Below are 20,718 nucleotides of genomic sequence, written 5' to 3'. Positions count from 1 at the left end.
AAAGTGAAGGAATGTTCTCACACAACACACTTTATTGCTGAGTTACGACAAGTGGTACTTACCTTGGAAGTGCGCCTGAGCCCATTTGACTGCAGCACCCCACAGCGTCAGTTGCGACTAGTGGTGATCCCAAATCCAAGAGACCTCACCGCCAGTGTGCTCATTCTTTTATACCCTGGTCACTTCTCTCCACCCCTACCTGGGTCGATCCTTTGTTCAGGTCGACCCGTCACGTGACCATTGCCTTGGGTACTACAGGCTGAGGTCTGCAGAGACAATACCCCCTGCTCTTTTTGTTTTATAGATATGACTGCGAGGCTAAATGCAGCTCAAGTGCCACAGCTCCAGTGCTGATGACACCACTGTCATAGGCCGAATCAAAGGTGGTGATGAATCAGCATATAGGAGGGAGATTGAAAATCTGGCTGAGTGTTGTCATAACAACAACCTGTCACTCAATGTCTGTAAGACCAAGGAGCTGATTATTGACTCTATGGGGAGGAAACCAGAGGTCCATGATCCAGTCCTCATTGGGGGATCAGAGGTGGAGAGGGTCAGCAACTTTAAATTCCTCAGTGTTATCATTTCAAAGGACCCATCCTGTGTAATTACAAAGAAAACATGGCAGCACCTCTCCTTCCTTTGGTTTGCAAAAATTCAGCATGTCAAATCTTTGACAAACTTCTTTAATGTGTGATGGAGAGTATCTTGACTGGCTGCATAATAGTCTGGTATGGAAACATCAATGCCATTGAACAGAAAAGCCTATAAAAAGTAGTGGATACAGCCCAGTCCATTTACAGGTACAGCCCTCCCCACCTTAAAGCACTGTTGCAGAAAAGCAGCATCTATCATCAGGGACTCTCACCAAAAGGTTCAAGAACAGGTATTATCCCTCAACCATCAGTCTCAGACAGGATAACTTCATTCAACTTCACTCACCAATCAGTAAACTGTTCCCACAACCTGTTGCTGTACTGAGGTAGTGAACAGGCTTGTGTTGGCTGGTTGAAGAACCGAATGGTTGAAGGGGAACCAGCCAAGAAAAGGTCTTTACAATTACAGTGTTTAATTCATTTTTAAGTTTGATTTTCTTGTGAATGTTGTGTTTCTGATGCTCTGTGCCTGTGATGCTGCTGTAAGTAAGCTTTTTATTGTGCACACAGGGACATGTGCAGGTGACAACACATTGGACTCTGACTTCTGTATTCTGTTGATTCATTCTGCTTTTCAGGATACTGTTCTGGACGGACTGGGATGCAAGTCAACCTCGGATAGAAGCGGCCTCCATGAGTGGTGTGGGGCGACGGACGATTCATCGGGAGCTGGGGGCTGGGGGATGGCCAAACGGGTTGACAGTCGATTACCTGGAACGGCGTATCCTCTGGATTGATGCCAGGTACAGCTTTTTTTTGTTTGGAAGGAGTTTCTTTCTGAAGCCCTGGATGCACAGGGAACAATTGGAGATGGAAGGAAAAGTTAAATAAATTAGAATTCCACTCCCCATTCCAGGTAACTCCCCTCTTCCTCCCCATATCTATCTGTCTGTCCCTCCCTCCACCTCCCTCTCCCTCTTCTCTCTCTCTCTCTCCCTCCCTCTCTCTCTCCCCTCTCCCCCTTCCCGCCTTCCTCCTCCTCCCCCCTACACTCACCTCCCCACCCCTCCCCCCAAGCTCTGGAACTTCCTCACTACACCTCTCTGTATGCTTTTCTTTCTCTCATACAAACAAGCGAAAATCTGCAGATGCTGGAAATCTGACCAACAGACGCAAAATGCTGGAGGAACAGCAGGCCAGGCAGCACCTGGGAAAAGAGCACAGTCGACGTTTCAGGCCCGAAATGTCGACTGTACTCTTTTCCTCCATGCTGCCTGATTTTCTGAGTTCCTCCAGCATTCTGTGTGTATTACTTTCTTCTTCTCTCTCTTTCACTCTCTCTCTCTCTTTTGCTAGGCTACTCTCCCCTTCTCCTCCAGTTAGCACGTGCAAAACCATTGAACTTGTGTTTTAATACCTCAATTATGCGTTGGGGGAAGTGTTGCTAAAAAAAAAAGATGTTCAATTTCTCCCTTCTCCCACAGGTCCGACGCGATCTACTCAGCCCTCTATGATGGGAGTAGGCTGATCGAGGTTCTGCGGGGCCATGAGTACCTCTCCCACCCCTTTGCTGTCACCCTGTATGGGGGAGAGGTTTATTGGACAGACTGGCGAACTAACACCCTGGCCAAGGCCAACAAGTGGACTGGACACAATGTGACAGTCGTGCAGCGGACGAACACTCAGCCCTTTGATCTCCAGGTTTACCACCCATCCAGGCAGCCCCAGGGTAAGTTCACCCCCCCCCCCCCCCCCACCAGCATTCCTCACCTCCAATGACCCTCTACAATATCAGGCGACACACAAAAAATGCTGGAGGTACTTAACCAATCGGACACCATCTTTAGAGGGAAATAAACGGTAGACGTTTTGGGCCGAGACACTTCAGGACTGAAAAAGAAGAGGTCAGAAGCCAGAATTAGGTGGAGGGAGGACGTGGAGTACAAGCTGGCAGCTGATAGGTGAGACAGTGGACCAGAGTGAGGGGGAAGGTGGTGTACTGTTCTATGAATCAAATACCTTTAAATGTTGTTAATGGACTTGCTTTAAACACTTCATCTCAGCTCGTTCCATATTCTCACCACCCTCTGTGTGGAATAAGTTGCCCTCAGGTGCCTAAATCTATATCTGTCTAGAAAATCTATCTGGACTTTTGCTCCTTTTCCCTGGGAAAACAGGACTGTTTGCAATCAATGTTTTTTGTTGACATTGACAGAAAGGTTATTGTCATGACATTATGTCAGTGAACTGTCTGTCTCCTTACTGTGTTATTTGGAGTACATCCTGTTACAGTCTTATCTGCAAACTTGATGAGGTTAGAGCAAAACCTGTTCACACAGTCATGAGTGTACAGGGAGTTTACACTCATGTCTGATGAGGGGGCTGATGATGCGACGGTGTAAAAAAACCAGGGTCTTGAATAATTGTGGCAGAGGTGTTACTGTCAGTAAGAAGAGACAGTAACACCTCTGCCAGGATTATTCAAAACCCTGGTTTTTTACACGGTTGCGTCATCAGCCCCCTCATCAGAAAGTGGAGCCATTCAGTTGTAGAGGAACTTCCATTTCACAGGTGGTCTTTTGGTGGCCACCCTTAACACACAAAGTGACACTCAGTGGGAAACGGCATTCCTTCATCACCCTGTCCACCTGCGACACCACTTTTGAGAAACCATGTACATGTGCTGTCACACAGCTTTTCCCCTCTTCCTAACTTCTTATTCTGGCTTGTGCCGTATTCTTTTCCAATCCTGGTGAAAGGTCTCAGCCGAAAACGTGACTATTTAATTCCATCCATAGATGAAGCCTGACCTGCTGAGATCCAACATTTTGTGTGTGTTGCTCAAAATTTACAGCATTTGCAGAATCTCTTGTGTCTTCATGTACCTGTACTTGTGGGTCTCTGTTTCACAACGCTCCCCAGGATCCATCGTTACCAAGTCATAGAGGAACCAAAGGACATAGCACAAGCACGCAATTCATTGAAAGCAGCCATGCAGGTGGGGTAGTGAACATGGAATTTAGCACTCTGCTCTTAAGTCAGGGCATCAAATTTAGAAGTAGGGAGTCTATAACCATATGGCACAGAGAAAAACCTGTGTTCTCTAGTTCTTGATTCACCAACCCTATGTACATTCACCCTATCTGCCCCCTCATTATTTTATACACCTCTAGGGTCACCTCACCGTCTCCTGTGCTCCATTGAATAATGTCCCAGCCTGGCCAACCTCTCCCAATAACTCCAGCCCTCCAGTCCTGGCAACATTCTGAATCTGCCCACTTTCCAGCTCAATGATGTCTTCCTTATAGCAGGGTGACCAAAATGGAGCCCAATATTCCAAGTATGGCCTCCCCGGTGTCTTGTACAACTCTAACATGACCTCCCAACTTGTATACTCTGTGCTCTGAAAGATGAAGTCCAACGAGCTAAATGTCTTCTTCACTGCTCTATATACCTGTGATGCCACTTTCAGGGAACCGTGCACCTAAGTCCCTCTGTTCTGTAGCACATCTCTGGGACCTACCATTCACTGTGAAACCCTGTTCTCATTTGTCTTCCCAAAACTGTTCACAGTGTTGTTGTCCCCCTTGGTGAGCATTTCTCTTCTGGCATTTGCGTTGCAGCTCCAAACCCATGTGCAGCCAATGGGGGAAAGGGACCCTGCTCGCACCTCTGTCTCATCAACTACAACGCAACACCCTCATGTGCCTGTCCACACCTGATGAAGCTGGCAAAGGATAAGAAGACCTGTTTTGGTTAGTACCTTTGGCCTGGTCTGGCTTTGTAAATAGCCGGTTTGAGCCATAATCATCCCCAGTCTATAACATGGAGGCAGGAGGAAGTCACAGAGATGGGGATGGGTTTAGGGGAAGGAGAAGTCATGGAAATGAGGGGTGGAGGTGTTGCGGCTGGAACAGATCAAAGAGACGGAAAGGTTAAGGGGAGGGATGGGGGTCACGGAATCAGGGAGGGCTGTAGGTAAAGGAGGGGGTTCACAGAGTCGGCAGGGGTGTGGGGAGGGGGGGAGGGCATCGTGGAAATGGGGCGAGGTTAAGGGGCGGAGTGGGTCACAGAGATGGGGAGGGGTGTAGGAGCCGGAGCAGTTTACAGAAAACCTTACCTGCAGGAAACTAACTTTCTCCTCCCCCCCGCAGAGTTTAAGAAGTTCCTGTTGTACGCCCGTCAGATGGAGATCCGTGGTGTGGACATCGAGAACCCCTACTACAACTTCATCATCTCTTTCACGGTGCCAGACATCGATAATGTCACTGTGGTAGACTACGACGCGGCGGAGAACCGCATCTACTGGTCTGACGTCCGCACGCAGACCATCAAACGTGCCTTCATCAATGGCACTGGTGTTGAAACTATCATCTCTGCAGGTGGGGGCTGCCTCTGGGTCAACCTCATTACCCCTTTCACTGTGCTTCCTCCTACCTCTGCTTCCCTCTGCATTATCTCTTCCACTTGCCCACCTTGTGACCCCTCCCACAATGCTCTCACTTTGCCACTTGGGTGATTGAAAAATAAAGGACTATGTTACAAGGAAGGGTTAGAATTTAACCGTTAGATTGATCTTGGATTAGAATTACCTGTTGGCACAACTTTGTGGCCCAAAGTGCTGTAATGTTCTACATTTACACCACTACCTGCTCAATAACATGCTTTCACACACTGTTCATACAGATCAGATCATTACACAGTGCATTGAGGAAGAACAAAGTAAAACAATAACAGAATGTGGAATAAAGTGTCACAGTTACAGAGAAAGTGCAGGGCAGGTGGACGGTAAGGTGCAAGGTAATAACGAGGTAGATTGTGAGGTCAATAGTCCATGTTACTGTACAAGATGTCTGTTCAGGATTCAGATTACAGCGGGGTAGAAGCTCTCTTTGAGCCTAGTGGTACATATCTTCTGCCCAATGGGAGGGGGTGAGGAAAGAATGTTTGGGGTGGGAGGGGTCTTTGATTATTCTGGCTGGTTCACTGAGGCTTTGAGAAGTGTAGACAGAGTCCATGGAGGGGAGGCTGGTTTCTGTGATGTGCTGAGCTGTGTCCACAACTCTCTGTGGTTTCTTGTGGTTATGGGCAGAGCAGTTGACCATACCAAACCGTTTGCATCTAGCTGGTATGTATTCTGTGGTATGTTGGCTTTAGTCAGGGGATTGAGTTCAAGAGCCATGAGGTAATGTTGCAGCTCTAGAAAACCCTGGTTATGCCACAATTAGAATGTTGCGTTCAGTCACCTCATTATAGGAAGGATGTAGAAGTTTTAGAGAGGGTGCAGAGAAGGTTTATCAAGAATCTGTCTGGATTAAGAGACCATGTTTTATGAGATTAGGTTGAGTGAACAAGAGCTTTTCTCTTTGGAGTGAAGGAGGGTGAAAGGTGACCTGATAGAGGTGTACAGGATGATAAGAGGCAGAGATGGAATGGACCACCAGGTCTTTTTCCCAGGGTGGAAGTGGCTAATACCAGAGGACATCTGTTTAAGGGAATGGAAGAAAGTTTAAGGGAGATGTCATGGGTAGTTTTGTTTAGATAGTGATGGGTGTGTGGAACACGCTGCTGGGTTTGGTGATAGAGGCTGATACAATGGGGACATTTAAAAGACATTCAAATAGGCATATTGATGAAAGAAAAGTAGAGTGTTATGGGTTAGGAGGGAAGGGTTAGATTGACAGTGAAGCAGGTTTATATAAATTGGCAAAAATGGTGGGCCGAAGTGCCTCTACTGTGCTGTATTGTTCAGTGTTCTGTGAACTTGATGTCATAGTGCACGGGTCACCAAAATCAGCAGGCAGAATTTAGAAGACAAATGTCACATTGGTCCTTAATGCAAAGGGGTTGGAGTTTAAGAAAGCGGGAGGTTTGTGTTCCATTAATACAGGCTGTTGGTGATGCCACACTTGGAATATTGTGCACACTTCTGGTAGCATTGAAGGTAGTCCAAAGGAGATTCATCATGATAATTATTAGGATGAGAAAGGTATTCCATCAGGATGGGCTGGACTGTTTGTGTCTGTATTCTTTTGGAGTGTAGAAGATTAAGAGAGATCTTATTCAGATGTCTCTGACCCTGAAGGAAGGTGAGAGGGAGATGTAGAGATATCTCTCCCAGTGAGAGAGTCTGAAACAAGGGGCTGGTCATTTAACACAGAAATGTGTAAGTGCGACTTCTCTCACAGAGAGGGAAATGTCTGGAATTCTCTGCCCCCTGAGGAGGGAAAAGGCTGAATAGTTGATTGTGCTTAAGGTGGGTAGATATTGGAAAGATTAGGGAAGGGTGAATTGAGAGCAACTTGGGCAGAGAAGGAGGTGAGGTCTGAGGTAGATCAGCTAGGATCATATTGAGAGGTGGGACAGGAGCAGGAAGATTGTTTCCGATGTTGGGGAAGTCCAGAACGAGGGGTCACAGATTAAGGATAAAGGGGAAGCTTTTCAGGATCGAGATGAGGAAAAACTTCTTCACCCAGAGAGTGGTGAATCTGTGGAATTCTCTGCCACAGGAAACAGTTGAGGCCGGTTCATTGGCTATATTTAAGAGGAAGTTGGATATGGCCCTTGTGGCTAAAGGGATCGGGGGTATGGAGAGAAGGCAGGTACAGGGTTCTGAGTTGGATGATCAGCCATGATCATACTGAATGACGGTGCAGGCTCGAAGGGCTGAATGGCCTACTCCTGCACCTATTTTCTATGTTTCTATGACAGGCTTTTTCCTGTTCCTTTGTTACTTTTTGGTGTTAATTACCATTTTGCAGCAGCTAATCTCTCTTCCCCCACCTCCCCCTCTTTCTTCACCCCTCATCCCACCTCACCACCCCTACACCTCTCTCCCTCTCTATCCTCTCTCTCTGCCCCTCCCCTTCCTGCTCCCTCTACACTCTCCCCTCCCTTTCTTCCTGTCCCACTCTCCTTTCCTCTCTCTCTGTCTTGCCCCACCAGACCTGCCCAATGCCCATGGCCTTGCCATCGACTGGGTGTCCAGGAACCTTTTCTGGACCAGCTACGGAGTGAACAAGAAGCAGATCAATGTGGCACGGCTGGATGGCAGCTTCAAGAACGCGGTGATCCAGGGACTCGACAAACCCCACTGCCTCGTCCTGCACCCCTTGCTTGGGTAAGACAGCCTCCCCTCCGCCACCTTCCCTTATCCTTTCCACATCCTCCTTTATCCTTCCCACACCCTTTCCCCCATCCACTCTCTCCCATTCCTTTCAGCCCCACCGCACACCACCCCTCCCTCACTCCCCCATTCCGTTACCCTTTCCCCACTCCCCCATTACCTTCCCCTTTCCCTCCTCCCCCTTTCCTTTTCCCCTTCTATCCCTCCCCTGTTGGCGGAGTTGAACAGGATGCAAGAGCCTTAACTGGAGTGCAAAGATCTGGAAAATGGACATCAAGGTGGGAAATTCATTATATTAGTGCAGGAACTGAGAAATAGGCGTTATTGTCTCCTTGGCATCAGACTGCAGTGGGATCCCAATAGGTGATTCACAAAGGACTAGTGTGCACATGGAACTGGAATCAAGAAAGCAGAGTGTTACCAGTTCTTGTGAGGGGGATTGAACTCAGAAGTGGGGAAGTCATCTTAGACAATGTGATGGAGAGAATAGTGTGGACTGTAACAGTCTCCTCATGGGCAAAGGGATAGGACGGGCAACTTCTTCATGCGGAATTTGGTGTGTATTTGGACTGAGCTACCAGAAATAGTAGTTGAATCAGGCTTGATAACAATGTTTAAAAACCGTCTAGAGAAGTACCTACAGAGGTTTGTCTTATCTTGTCCATACTGCACCAACCGCCACCACTAGGCTATAAACGTGCAGGAGCAGTGTGTGGTTAAATGCCTTGCTCAAGGACACACACACTGCCTCGGCTGAGGCTCGAACTAATGACCTTCAGATCACCAGCCCAAAGCCTTAACCACTTGGCCATACGCCAACACATTAGAGGGCTCTGATTCAAGTATGGCAGATGAGACCTGCTCACTGGGCAATACAGCTGGCATGAGCATTGTACATCAGATGTTATACACCTGTGAAGCTGCTGCAGTTAAGTTGCAATGAAGCTGGAAAGAATGTAGTGGAGATTTACGAGGATGTTGCCAGGACTCAAGTGAATGAGTCATGGAGGGAATTTGGGCTGGTTGGGGCTTTTCTCACTGGAGTGTAGTATGTAGTATTAGAGGCATGTGTAAAATCCTGAGGGGTACAGATGAGGTAAAGGTATGTCTAGATATTTTTTTAAAGAAATGAAGAGTGTATACAACCATGAGGTGAATACATAGTCTTCTTCCCGGGGTGGAGAATTGAGAACTAAAGGGCACAAGTTTAAGGTAAAAGGGGAAAGGGATTTAATAAAAACCAGAGGGGCAATGTTTTCACCCAGAAGGTGGTCAGTATATGGAACAAGCTACCAGAGGAAGTACTTAAGTCAAGTACATTAACACCATTTGAAAGATATGGGTTAAGCATGGGCAAATGAGACTAATTCAGATAGTGGGGACCATTTGGGTGCAAGAACCTGCTTCTATGTTGTGTGACCCCAAGGCTCTTTGTTCTCCACACCCCTACGTACAAGTCCAACAATCCTAAAGGTGGCAGCTCAGATAGAGAGTGTGGTGAGGAAGGCACACAGGAGGGACACTGACCTCAACAGTCAGGGCACTGAGCACAGAAGCAGGGAAGCCATACTCCAACTTTACAGACCCTAGGTCAGACCACAGATGGATTCCACTGACATGGAACAGTATAGTACAAGATGTTGTGCTGAACTAATTAAGTTAGTAATTAAATGCCTAACTAAATCAATCTCTTTGCCTGCACATTGTCCATATCTTTCTATTCCCTGCATATCCACGTGCTTGTCTAAATGCCTCTGACACCATAAGACATAGGAGCAGAGTGAGGCCATTTAGCCCATTGAGTCTTTTCTGCTATCCCATCATAGCTGATCCAAAATTGCACTCATCTCCATACACCTGCCTTCTTGCCATATCCTTTAACACCCTGACCTATCAGGAAACTATAAAATTCTGCCTTAAATATACACGGACTTGGCCTCCACTGCAGCCTGTGGCAGAACATTCCACATCCCTGGTAGCAAATTCCAGGCACCCACCATTCTCTGTGTGGAGAGAAAACACATCTCTTTTGAGCTTACCCCTCTCATCTTAAATGGATGCCCTTTGTTATTAGACATTTCCACGCTGGGGGAAAAATATATTGGCTGTCTACCTCTGCCTCTCATCTTGTTAGAAACTTCTATCAGGTCTCCCCCCCTATCCCAACCCTCCGTCGCTCTCAAAGAAGCAACCAAGTTTGTCCAACCACTCCTCAAACAGTTCTGGTCAGACTATGGTACTATTTGCGGTTCTGGTTGCCACACCACAGGGAGGGCGTGATCGCGAGGGGAGGGTGCAGAGGAGATTCACCAAGACATTGGCTGGGATGGAATGCATCAGTTACAAGCAGGGGCTGGGTGTTTTCCCCTTGGAACTGAAGAGTTTATGTGGGAACGTGACAGAAGTCATTTAACATAACAGTTGTACAAGATGCTAGTGAGGCCACACTTAGTGTACCGTGTAGAGTTTTGATCACTGTTGTATGAAAGATATGGTTAAACTGGAAAAAGCACAGAAAAGATTTACAAGGATGTTGCCAGGACTCGAGGGTCTGAGTTTGGAGCTTCTTGAGAAATTTCTCACTTCGACATGTTGATTAGGTTTGGGAAGGGTTTGTATCCCAGTTAACCCTTGACCTGTCTCTGCTCCCCCACCCCCCAGTAAACTCTTTTGGACAGACGGAGACACCATCAACGCAGCCCACATGGATGGCACCAACAGAACGACTCTGCTAACCAATCAGAAGAGACCAGTGGGTGAGCTCTCTGTGGGGTTTGGACTCATTCTGTCTGGCTGAGAGCGCAGCGTCCCTTCTCCCTTCTGTCAGCTGTGGTGTGGTACCAAGAGCTCAGGCCCCAGCACCACTTTATCTCCCACAACCTCTTCCCATATTCTCCCTCCTCCCTCTCTCCCTCCACTCTACCCCCCTTCCATTTCTTCCCCCTCCATTTCTCCCTCTCCCTTCCTCTTCCCACTTCTCACTTCCCCCTCTATCTCTGTTCCTCTCTCTATACCTCTCACTTTCACTTTCTTGCTTTCTATGCCTTTATCCCCCCATCTCTCCCTTCTCCCCCGCACTTTTGCCCCACTTTTCTTCCACTTCCCACCCCCACCTTCCCCCCACTTTCCCACTTACCCCTACTCGCCTCTCCCCCTCTCTTTTCCTTCCTCTCTCTCTTCCCCTCTCTCTCTCCCCACTCTCCCTCCCTTCCTCCCCCCACTTCTCTCTCTCCCTCCCCTCCCTTTCCACCTCTCTCCCTCACTTTTGCTTTCACTCTCAGCTGGGCACTTAGCTTGAGCAATCACAACACCATGTTCCCCTCACCACATCTGATTCACTCTCCGAGTTTCCGGAAATCCCCTCCTTCCATCTCCTAGGCATACTGAGTGTGTAGACCCGAAGATGGAAATCTCCATTTCTGACCATGTGGGAATGAGTGGGCCCCTGTCTCCATCATACTCGCCAAGGTCGAACCCCTCCCTGTCAAGGAAGTGGGCATCACTGGGCCAATGTGGTCCATCCCCAGACTCAGCAGGATGCTCAGAGGATGTCCATGTTGGAGGTGGGGGCCTGGGAGAGCACTGCTGGTGGGTGAGGGGAAGATGAGGAGTTTGCAGAGAGAAAGAGGAAAGAGAGAATGGAAGGGGTGAAATAAAGCGAGGGCGGAGGAAGGGACATAGGGGGAGGAGAATGCTTGATGGAGATAGAGGGATTGAAGGGAAAAGAGAGGAGGAGGCTGAAGGAGGAGGAAGAGAAGGAAAGGACAGTGGGGGAGAGGAGGAAGGAGGGATGGGGCAAGGGTAGTGGATGGAGGGAGAGAAGGCCGAGAAGATGGGGGAGTGAGAGGAGAGGAAGGGGAAGAATTGGGTAAAAATGCAGAAGGGGTAGTTGTGAGGGGTGGAATTAGAGGGAGGGGAGAAGGGATGTAGGGAGAGAAGGGGATAAAAAAGGTGGGTGAAGGATGGGGGAAGAGAGAAAGGATGAGAGGTGATAGAGGGAGAGAGACTCCTTCGCATTAGACCCACAGATATATTTATCCCCCTGCACCATCACCACCCTTCACTCTGTGTTACATTATTTGTTTTTTTCCTTTTTTCTTGAAACTTAATTTTTATGTCTTTGCACTGGAATGCTGCCACAAGACAGCACATTTTACGAGATATAAATCAGTGATAATAAACCTGACTCTTGATTCTCCTGCAGGCTTGTCGATCGACTACAGCGAGCAGAAGCTGTACTGGATTAGTTCGGAGAATGGCACCATTAGTCACTGCAACCTGGATGGCAGTGGATTGGTGGTGATCGACAGTCTGCAGGGTCGTCTGACCAAAGCCACGGCTCTAGCCGTAATGGGTGAGTGCAGATGATATGAAGGTTGGCGGTGTTGTGGATAGTGTCATAGGTGACAATGGGACTTTGACAGGATACAGAGCTGAGCTGAGAAGTAGCAGATGGAGTTTAATCTGGAGAAGTGTGAAGTGATTCACTTCGGAAGGTGGAATTTGAAGGCACAATACAGGGTTAGTGACAGGATCCCTCACACTGTGTACGGACAGATGGATCTGTGGTCCATAGCTATAGATCTCACAAAGTTGCCGTTTAGGTTGATCGGGTTGTTAACATGGCATATGTTGTGTTGGCCTTCATTAGTTGGGGGATTGAGTTCAAGAGCTGCAAGGTAACATTGCAGCTTTCTAAAACCCTGGTCAGACCACAGCTGAAATATTATGCTAATTTCTAGTCACTTCATTTATAGAAAGGATGTGGAAGCTTCAGAGAGGGTGCAGAGGAGATTTACCAGGATTCTGCCTGGTTTAGACAGCATGCCTTATGAAGATAGGTTGAGTGAGCTAGGACTTTTCTCTCTGGAATGGAGGAGGACGAAAGGTGACTTGATAGAGGCATACAGAGTGATAGGAGGCACAGTTTGAGTGGACAGCCAGAGACTTATTCCCAAGGCAGAAATGGCTAATACAAGGGCCATAATTTTAAAGTGATTGGAGGAAAGTATAGGGGGTATGTCAGAGAGTGGTGAGTACGTGGAATGTGCTGCCAAGGGTGGTGGTAGAGGCAGATACACTAGGGACACTTAAGATATGCACATGGATGATAGAAAAATGGAGGGCTATGTAGGAGAGAAGAGTCTCGTTGATTTGCATACCTAGGGGGTCACCAGCCCTCATGTCTTCTGCCCGCCTGGAACCCTGATCCCAGAACCCATCAAGGACTCGCTGACTGAGAGGCGGGGGTGGGGTACACCAGCCCTCATCCACACTGCTCTGCTGGCATCCGTCTACAGATATCCTTCATCACATGTCTACATTGCTGGCCTTCTGGCACAGAATGCAGCACATGGTGTGGAGGACTAAACTCCAGCCCAACCTCAAGCTCCCTACATCCTAGTCCCCAAACCCTATGCTAAACCCTAACTCCCCTCTTTGTCCCCAATACCATCCCTAAGCATGAAAAAAGCAAACTATATAAACGACTATGTCTGAGCCACAACCTCGACCAGAAGGCTACCGGAGGAATTGTTGGGAGTGTTTAGTGACATCCTGAACTTCCTTAACCTCTTAAGAAAGTAGAGAGCTTTCATTGTGTTGTCAGCAGGAGGGGTGGTTTGGGAGCAAGAACAGTTAAGGTCAAAATTAACTTTATTGTCACACACACAAGTACGTGTACGCACAGGTGCAATGAAAAACCTATTTTCAGCATCACCTCAGACACACAGCACCAGATACATGACATCAACAACTAAAACATAAATGACACACATTTTATAAGAACAAATTCTGTTGTAGTCATAGCGTTTCTGTATTGAGGTGATGATTAGGTTTTGTCAGTTGGTTCAAGAACTGGATGGTGGAAGGTAAGTAGCTGTTCTGATCCTTGTCCTGAACCACTGTGTTAAAAAAAAAACTTGCCCTCTCTCACCTTGTAGTATTAGACAATTTGACTGTGAGAAAACTTACCAACTGTCGACTCCATCAATGCCTCATAATTTTATAAACCTTTATTAGATCTCCCCTCAGCCTCCACCACTCCAGAGAAAACAACCTAAGTTTGTCCGGCCTCTCCTTGTAGCTCATGCCCTCTAATCCAGGCAGCATCCTGGTGAATCTCTTCTGCACCCTCTCCAAAACCCCCACACCCTTCCTGTAATGGGGTGTCCAGAACTGAACACAATACTCCAGATGTGGCCTGACCAGAGATTTATAAAGCTGAAACATAACTTACCAACTCTTGAATTCAGTTCATGAACTTACAAAGGGAAATGTGCCATATGCCTTCTTTATCATCCTGTCAACCTGTATCACCACTTTCAGGGAGCTTTGGACTTGGACCCCAAGATCACCCGGTGCATCAATACTGTTAAGAGTACTGCCATTAACTGTGTACTGTCTCTTGACATTTCACTACTCAAGGTGTAATACTTCACAACTGGCTGGGTTAAACTCATCTACCACTTCTCTCCCCATATCTGCCACTTACCTGTATGCTGCTTTCTGCACTGTTCACGACACAACCAATCTTTGGATCGTCTGCAAACCTACTAACCCACCCATCTACTGAGTTTGTTCCAGGTCATTTATATATAAAGCAGCAGAGGACACAGTACAGCTCCCTGTGGAACACCACTAGTCTAAGTTCTCGAGCCAGAGGGGGAATTGGGGAGTTACAGGGTGTTGAAGGTTTGGTTGATAACATTCCTGGACTGATAGCAGGTGGAAGTTAATTTGGAGAAGTGCGAGATTATGCACTTTGGACAGCCTATTGGGTACTCACAAGGAATAGTTCAGGAAGCGAGAGACCTTAGCATACAAGGATGGGACACTCACTGTGAATGATAGGGAGTGTTGACTAACAGGGAATTAGGAACATGCACCGTGAATGGTGGGGAATGTCAAAGAACAGAGAAAGTTGAAAGTTAAAGTTGTGAGTGTCATGTGTCATTGGGACTGCCGAATCCTGACTCTCCCCTTCTCTCTGCCCTCAGGAGATCGTCTGTGGTGGGCTGACCAGGGCTCAGAACAGATGGGTACCTGTGCCAAGGACGGGTCTGATGTTGTAGTTCTACGGAACAGTACCACTCCGGTCATGCACATGAAGGTGTACGATGAAGAGATACAGACCGGTGAGGAGGAGGGTGTTCGGGGGAAAGATCCAGATTGGCGAGCTGGGAGGGGGAGTGTAGTGATTCAGACTGGTGAGGGAGGAAGCGGATTCTGAGAGGAACTGGGGGGGGGGGGTTGGGGGGGGGGGGAGAGATCCAGACCAGTGAAGGGATGGAGGATGATTAGGGCAGTGGGAAAAGATACAGATGGGTGAGGGGGTCAGAGGGGGGAGTGTGGTTAGATCCAGATTGGTGAGGGAGGGGTTGGGGGAGAAGGTACAGGCAAGTCAGAAATGAGGTGGAGGAGCGAGGGTGATGAATGAAGGAGGGAGACGGGGAGGAGGAGGAAGACGAAATACAAATCAGTGAGGGAGGAGGCAAAGGGGCAGAGGGCACAGTAGAAGAGTGAAGAAGAGGAAAAAGGAGTGATAGAGGAAAGGGGAGTGAAGATGGTGTGTAGGCAGAAGACGGTGTAGGGCGTGGGAAAGGGGAGAAAGAGATGGAAAGATGTGGGAGGCTGAAGAGTGAATGGCAGGCTGCAAGGGTTGTGGAAAGTCGATAGAGGAGGAAGGGTGGACCTGTGCCAAGGACTGTTCAGCCATGGTGGTTCCACGAAACACCACCACCCTGGTTATGCACGTGAACATGTACACTGGTGATTTCCAACGTCCCCATTCAGTCTCCCCCCTTAACCTCCCCAGCACCTGGTGATTTCCAATGTCCCCATTCAGTGTCCCCCTTAACCTCCCCAACACCCGGTGATTTCCAATGTCCCCATTCGGTGTTCTCCTTAACCTCCCCAATACCCGGTGATTTCCAATGTCCCCATTCAGTCTCCCCCTTAACCTCCCCAACACCCGGTGATTTCCAACATCCCCATTCAGTCTCTCCCTTAACCTCCCCAGCACCTGGTGATTTCCAACATCCCCATTCAGTGTCCCCCTTAACCTCCCCAACACCCGGTGATTTCCAACGTCCCCATTCAGTCTCCCCCTTAACCTCCCCAATACCCGGTGATTTCCAATGTCCCCATTCAGTCTCCCCCTTAACCTCCCCAACACCCGGTGATTTCCAACATCCCCATTCAGTCTCTCCCTTAACCTCCCCAGCACCTGGTAATTTCCAACATCCCCATTCAGTGTCCCCCTTAACCTCCCCAACACCCGGTGATTTCCAACATCCCCATTCAGTCTCCCCCTCAACATCCCCAACACCTGGTGATTTCCAATGTCCCCATTCAGTCTCCCCCTTAACCTCCCCAACACCCGGTGATTTCCAACGTCCCCATTCAGTGTCCCCCTTAACCTCCCCAACACCCGGTGATTTCCAACATCCCCATTCAGTGTCCCCCTTAACCTCCCCAACACCCGGTGATTTCCAACGTCCCCATTCAGTGTCCCCCTTAACCTCCCCAACACCCGGTGATTTCCAACATCCCCATTCAGTGTCCCCCTTAACCTCCCCAACACCCGGTGATTTCCAACGTCCCCATTCAGTGTCCCCCTTAACCTTTCCAACACCCGGTGATTTCCAACGTCCCCATTCAGTGTTTCCCTTAACCACCCCAACACCCGGTGATTTCCAACATCCCCATTCAGTCTCCCCTTAACCTCCCCAACACCCGGTGATTTCCAACGTCCTCGAAGATACACTATCCCCATTCAGTGTCCCCCTTAACCTCCCCAACACCCGGTGATTTCCAACGTCCCCATTCAGTGTCCCCCTTAACCTCTCCAACACCCGGTGATTTCCAACGTCCCCATTCAGTCTCCCCCTTAACCTCCCCAACACCCGGTGATTTCCAATGTCCCCATTCAGTGTCCCCCCTTAACCTCCCCAACACCCGGTGATTTCCAATGTCCCCATTCAGTGTCCCCCTTAACCTCTCCAATACCCGGTGATTTCCAACGTCCCCATTCAGTGTCCCCCTTAACCTCCCCAACACCCGGTGATTTCCTATGTCCCCATTCAGTCTACCCCTTAACCTCCCCAACACCCGGTGATTTCCAACGTCCCCATTCAGTCTCCACCTTAACCTCCCCAACACCCGGTGATTTCCAACGTCCCCATTCAGTCTCCCCCCTTAACCTCCCCAACACCCGGTGATTTCCAATGTCACCATTCAGTGTCCCCCTTAACCTCTCCAACACCCGGTGATTTCCAACATCCCCATTCAGTCTCCCCTTTAACCTCCCCAACACCCGGTGATTTCCAACGTCCTCGAAGATGCACTATTCCCATTCAGTGTCCCCCTTAACCTCCCCAATACCCGGTGATTTCCAACGTCCCCATTCAGTGTCTCCCTTAACCTCCCCAACACCCGGTGATTTCCAACGTCCCCATTCAGTGTCTCCCTAACCCTCTCCAACACCCGGTGATTTTCAACATCCCCATTCAGTCTCCCCCTTAACCTCCCCAACACCCGGTGATTTCCAACGTCCCCATTCAGTGTCCCCCTTAACCTCTCCAACACCTGGTGATCTCCAATGTCCCCATTCAGTGTCCCCTTTAACCTCCCCAGCACCCGGTGATTTCCAACGTCCCCATTCAGTGTTCTCCTTAACCTCCCCAATACCCGGTGATTTCCAACGTCCCCATTCAGTCTCCCCCTTAACCTCCCCAACACCCGGTGATTTCCAACGTCCCCATTCAGTCTCCCCCCCTTAACCTCCCCAACACCCGGTGATTTCCAACGTCCCCATTCAGTGTCCCCCTTAACCTCTCCAACACCTGGTGATCTCCAATGTCCCCATTCAGTGTCCCCTTTAACCTCCCCAGCACCCGGTGATTTCCAACGTCCCCATTCAGTGTTCTCCTTAACCTCCCCAATACCCGGTGATTTCCAACGTCCCCATTCAGTCACCCCCTTAACCTCCCCAACACCCGGTGATTTCCAACGTCCCCATTCAGTCTCCCCCCTTAACCTCCCCAACACCCGGTGATTTCCAACGTCCCCATTCAGTGTCCCCCTTAACCTCCCCAACACCCGGTGATTTCCAACGTCCCCATTCAGTGACCCCCTTAACCTCTCCAACACCCGGTGATTTCCAATGTCCCCATTCGGTGTTCTCCTTAACCTCCCCAATACCCGGTGATTTCCAATGTCCCCATTCAGTCTCCCCCTCAACTTCTCCAACACCCGGTGATTTCCAACGTCCCCATTCAGTCTCCCCCTTAACCTCCCCAGCACCCGGTGATTTCCAACATCCCCATTCAGTCTCCCCTTTAACCTCCCCAACACCCGGTGATTTCCAACGTCCTCGAAGATGCACTATTCCCATTCAGTGTCCCCCTTAACCTCCCCAATACCCGGTGATTTCCAACGTCCCCATTCAGTGTCCCCCTTAACCTCCGCAACACCCGGTGATTTCCAACGTCCCCATTCAGTGTCTCCCTAACCCTCTCCAACACCCGGTGATTTTCAACTTCCCCATTCAGTCTCCCCCTTAACCTCCCCAACACCCGGTGATTTCCAACGTCCCCATTCAGTCTCCCCCTTAACCTCCCCAACACCCGGTGATTTCCAACGTCCCCATTCAGTCTCCCCCCCTTAACCTCCCCAACACCCGGTGATTTCCAATGTCCCCATTCAGTGTCCCCCTTAACCTCCCCAACACCCGGTGATTTCCAACGTCCCCATTCAGTGACCCCCTTAACCTCTCCAACACCCGGTGATTTCCAATGTCCCCATTCAGTCTCCCCCTTAACCTCCCCAACACCCGGTGATTTCCAACGTCCCCATTCAGTGACCCCCTTAACCTCTCCAACACCCGGTGATTTCCAACGTCCCCATTCAGTGTCCCCCTTAACCTCCCCAATACCCGGTGATTTCCAACGTCCCCATTCAGTGTCCCCCTTAACCTCTCCAACACCCGGTGATTTCCAACGTCCCCATTCAGTGTCCCCCTTAACCTCTCCAACACCTGGTGATCTCCAATGTCCCCATTCGGTGTCCCCCTTAACCTCCCCAGCACCCGGTGATTTCCAACGTCCCCATTCAGTCTCCCCCTTAACCTCCCCAACACCCGGTGATTTCCAATGTCCCCATTCAGTCTCCCCCTTAACCTCTCCAACACCCGGTGATTTCCAACGTCCCCATTCAGTCTCCCCCTTAACCTCCCCAGCACCCGGTGATTTCCAACATCCCCATTCAGTCTCCCCTTTACCCTCCCCAACACCCGGTGATTTCCAACGTCCTCGAAGATACACTATCCCCATTCAGTGTCCCCCTTAACCTCCCCAATACCCGGTGATTTCCAACGTCCCCATTCAGAGTCCCCCTTAACCTCTCCAACACCCGGTGATTTCCAACGTCCCCACTCAGTGTCCCCCTTAACCTCTCCAACACCTGGTGATCTCCAACGTCCCCATTCAGTCTCCCCCTTAACCTCCCCAACACCCGGTGATTTCCAACGTCCCCATTCAGTCTCCCCCTTAACCTCCCCAACACCCGGTGATTTCCAACGTCCCCATTCAGTCTCCCCCTTAACCTCCCCAACACCCGGTGATTTCCAACGTCCCCATTCAGTCTCCCCCCTTAACCTCTCCAACACCCGGTGATTTCCAACATCCCCATTCAGTCTCCCCCTTAACCTCTCCAACACCCGGTGATTTCCAACATCCCCATTCAGTGTGCCCCTTAACTTCCCCAACACCTGGTGATTTTGAATATCTTGCCTTCAGTCTGCCCAATCCCCTTGAGCTGTGATATCAACTGCACGACCTCTTCCCTTGTAGGAAGGAACCCCTGCAGCGATAAGAACGGTGACTGCTCACAGCTCTGCCTGCCGAACTCTCCTACCACCAGGTCCTGCATGTGTACTGCGGGCTACAGCCTCAGGAGTGGAGAGCGTTCCTGTGAAGGTGAGTGTGCTGTGGTGGGTTGAAGCGGCAACGTGTTGACGAGTGGAGGATATGTTTGGGAGAGGGTTGTTCCTCTTTCCCCACTGCCATTGGTTGGCTGCGAGAGTTCACAATGGGGTTTAATTGGACTAATTTTCAGGAAAGCAACCAACATCATTAAAAGCCCCACTTAACCTGGGCAGTCTTCTTCTCCTCCCTCCCCTCAGGCAGAAGATACAGAGGTCTGTATGCTCATACCACTCGTCTCAAGAACAGCTCCTATCCCACTGTGGCTAGTGACTCTCTACTTCTCATTATACCTCATTGTAGCCCTGTCACCTTATTGTCTGCTTGCACCGCACTTCCTCTGTAACACTTTATTCTGTATTCTGCCTTTCTCTTGTACTGATGTGGCAAAGCGATTTGCATTGGTAGGTTGTAAACCATACCTCTACTTCCTCAGAAGGCTAAAGAAATTCGGCATTTCCCCTTTAAACGTGACCAATTTTTAATCACTGTACCACAGAAAGCATCTGAACCGGATGCTTTGGGACTTGGTATGGCAACTGCTCTGTCTGTGACCGCAATAAGCTGCGGAGAGAAACTATACTTCTCTCCATGGAATCTAAGACTGCATCCATCCCAGGCATTCTCCGTTCTCCCCCTCCATCAGGCAGAAGATACAAAAGCCTGAAAGCACGTAACACCAGGCTCAAGGACAGTCTCTATCTCACTGTTATCAGATATTTGAACAGTCTGCTCATACAATAAGCTGCACTCTTGACCTCATAATCGCTCTCGTTTTGATCTTGCACATTATTGTCTACCTGCACTGTACCTTCTCTGTAGATATACTAAGTTGGTGTACTCGATTCCATTTCTGAAATATGCTTTTGGGTAGGCGAGTCCAAAACTAGGGGGATAGGGAGATAGGGCGGAAAGATTGAAAGGGGACCTGAGGGGCAACTTTTTCATGCAGCCCATGTGGAGTGACCTGCCAGAATACGTAGATGAAGCAGGTAGACTGCAACAGTAGAAT

At 49.2% G+C, this 20,718-nt stretch overlaps 1 protein-coding gene across 1 annotated transcript in view; it reads left to right on the top strand.

The window, feature by feature from the left end:
• LOC132384773 (low-density lipoprotein receptor-related protein 1-like) overlaps nt 1-20,718 on the top strand; it is a 337,602-nt gene that overhangs the window by 230,755 nt on the left and 86,129 nt on the right. Inside the window, 9 exon segments of the mRNA XM_059956253.1 lie at nt 1,235-1,399; nt 2,081-2,325; nt 4,220-4,351; nt 4,751-4,978; nt 7,542-7,716; nt 10,384-10,478; nt 11,927-12,076; nt 14,721-14,858; nt 19,575-19,700. Coding sequence (XP_059812236.1) covers nt 1,235-1,399; nt 2,081-2,325; nt 4,220-4,351; nt 4,751-4,978; nt 7,542-7,716; nt 10,384-10,478; nt 11,927-12,076; nt 14,721-14,858; nt 19,575-19,700 — 1,454 coding nt within the window.

The sequence above is a fragment of the Hypanus sabinus genome, chromosome X1 (assembly GCF_030144855.1).
Source record: "Hypanus sabinus isolate sHypSab1 chromosome X1, sHypSab1.hap1, whole genome shotgun sequence".
In the NCBI taxonomy this organism is placed as follows: domain Eukaryota; kingdom Metazoa; phylum Chordata; class Chondrichthyes; order Myliobatiformes; family Dasyatidae; genus Hypanus; species Hypanus sabinus.
Note: the sequence above shows the minus strand (reverse complement) of the source record. Positions and strands in the feature narration are given on the sequence as shown.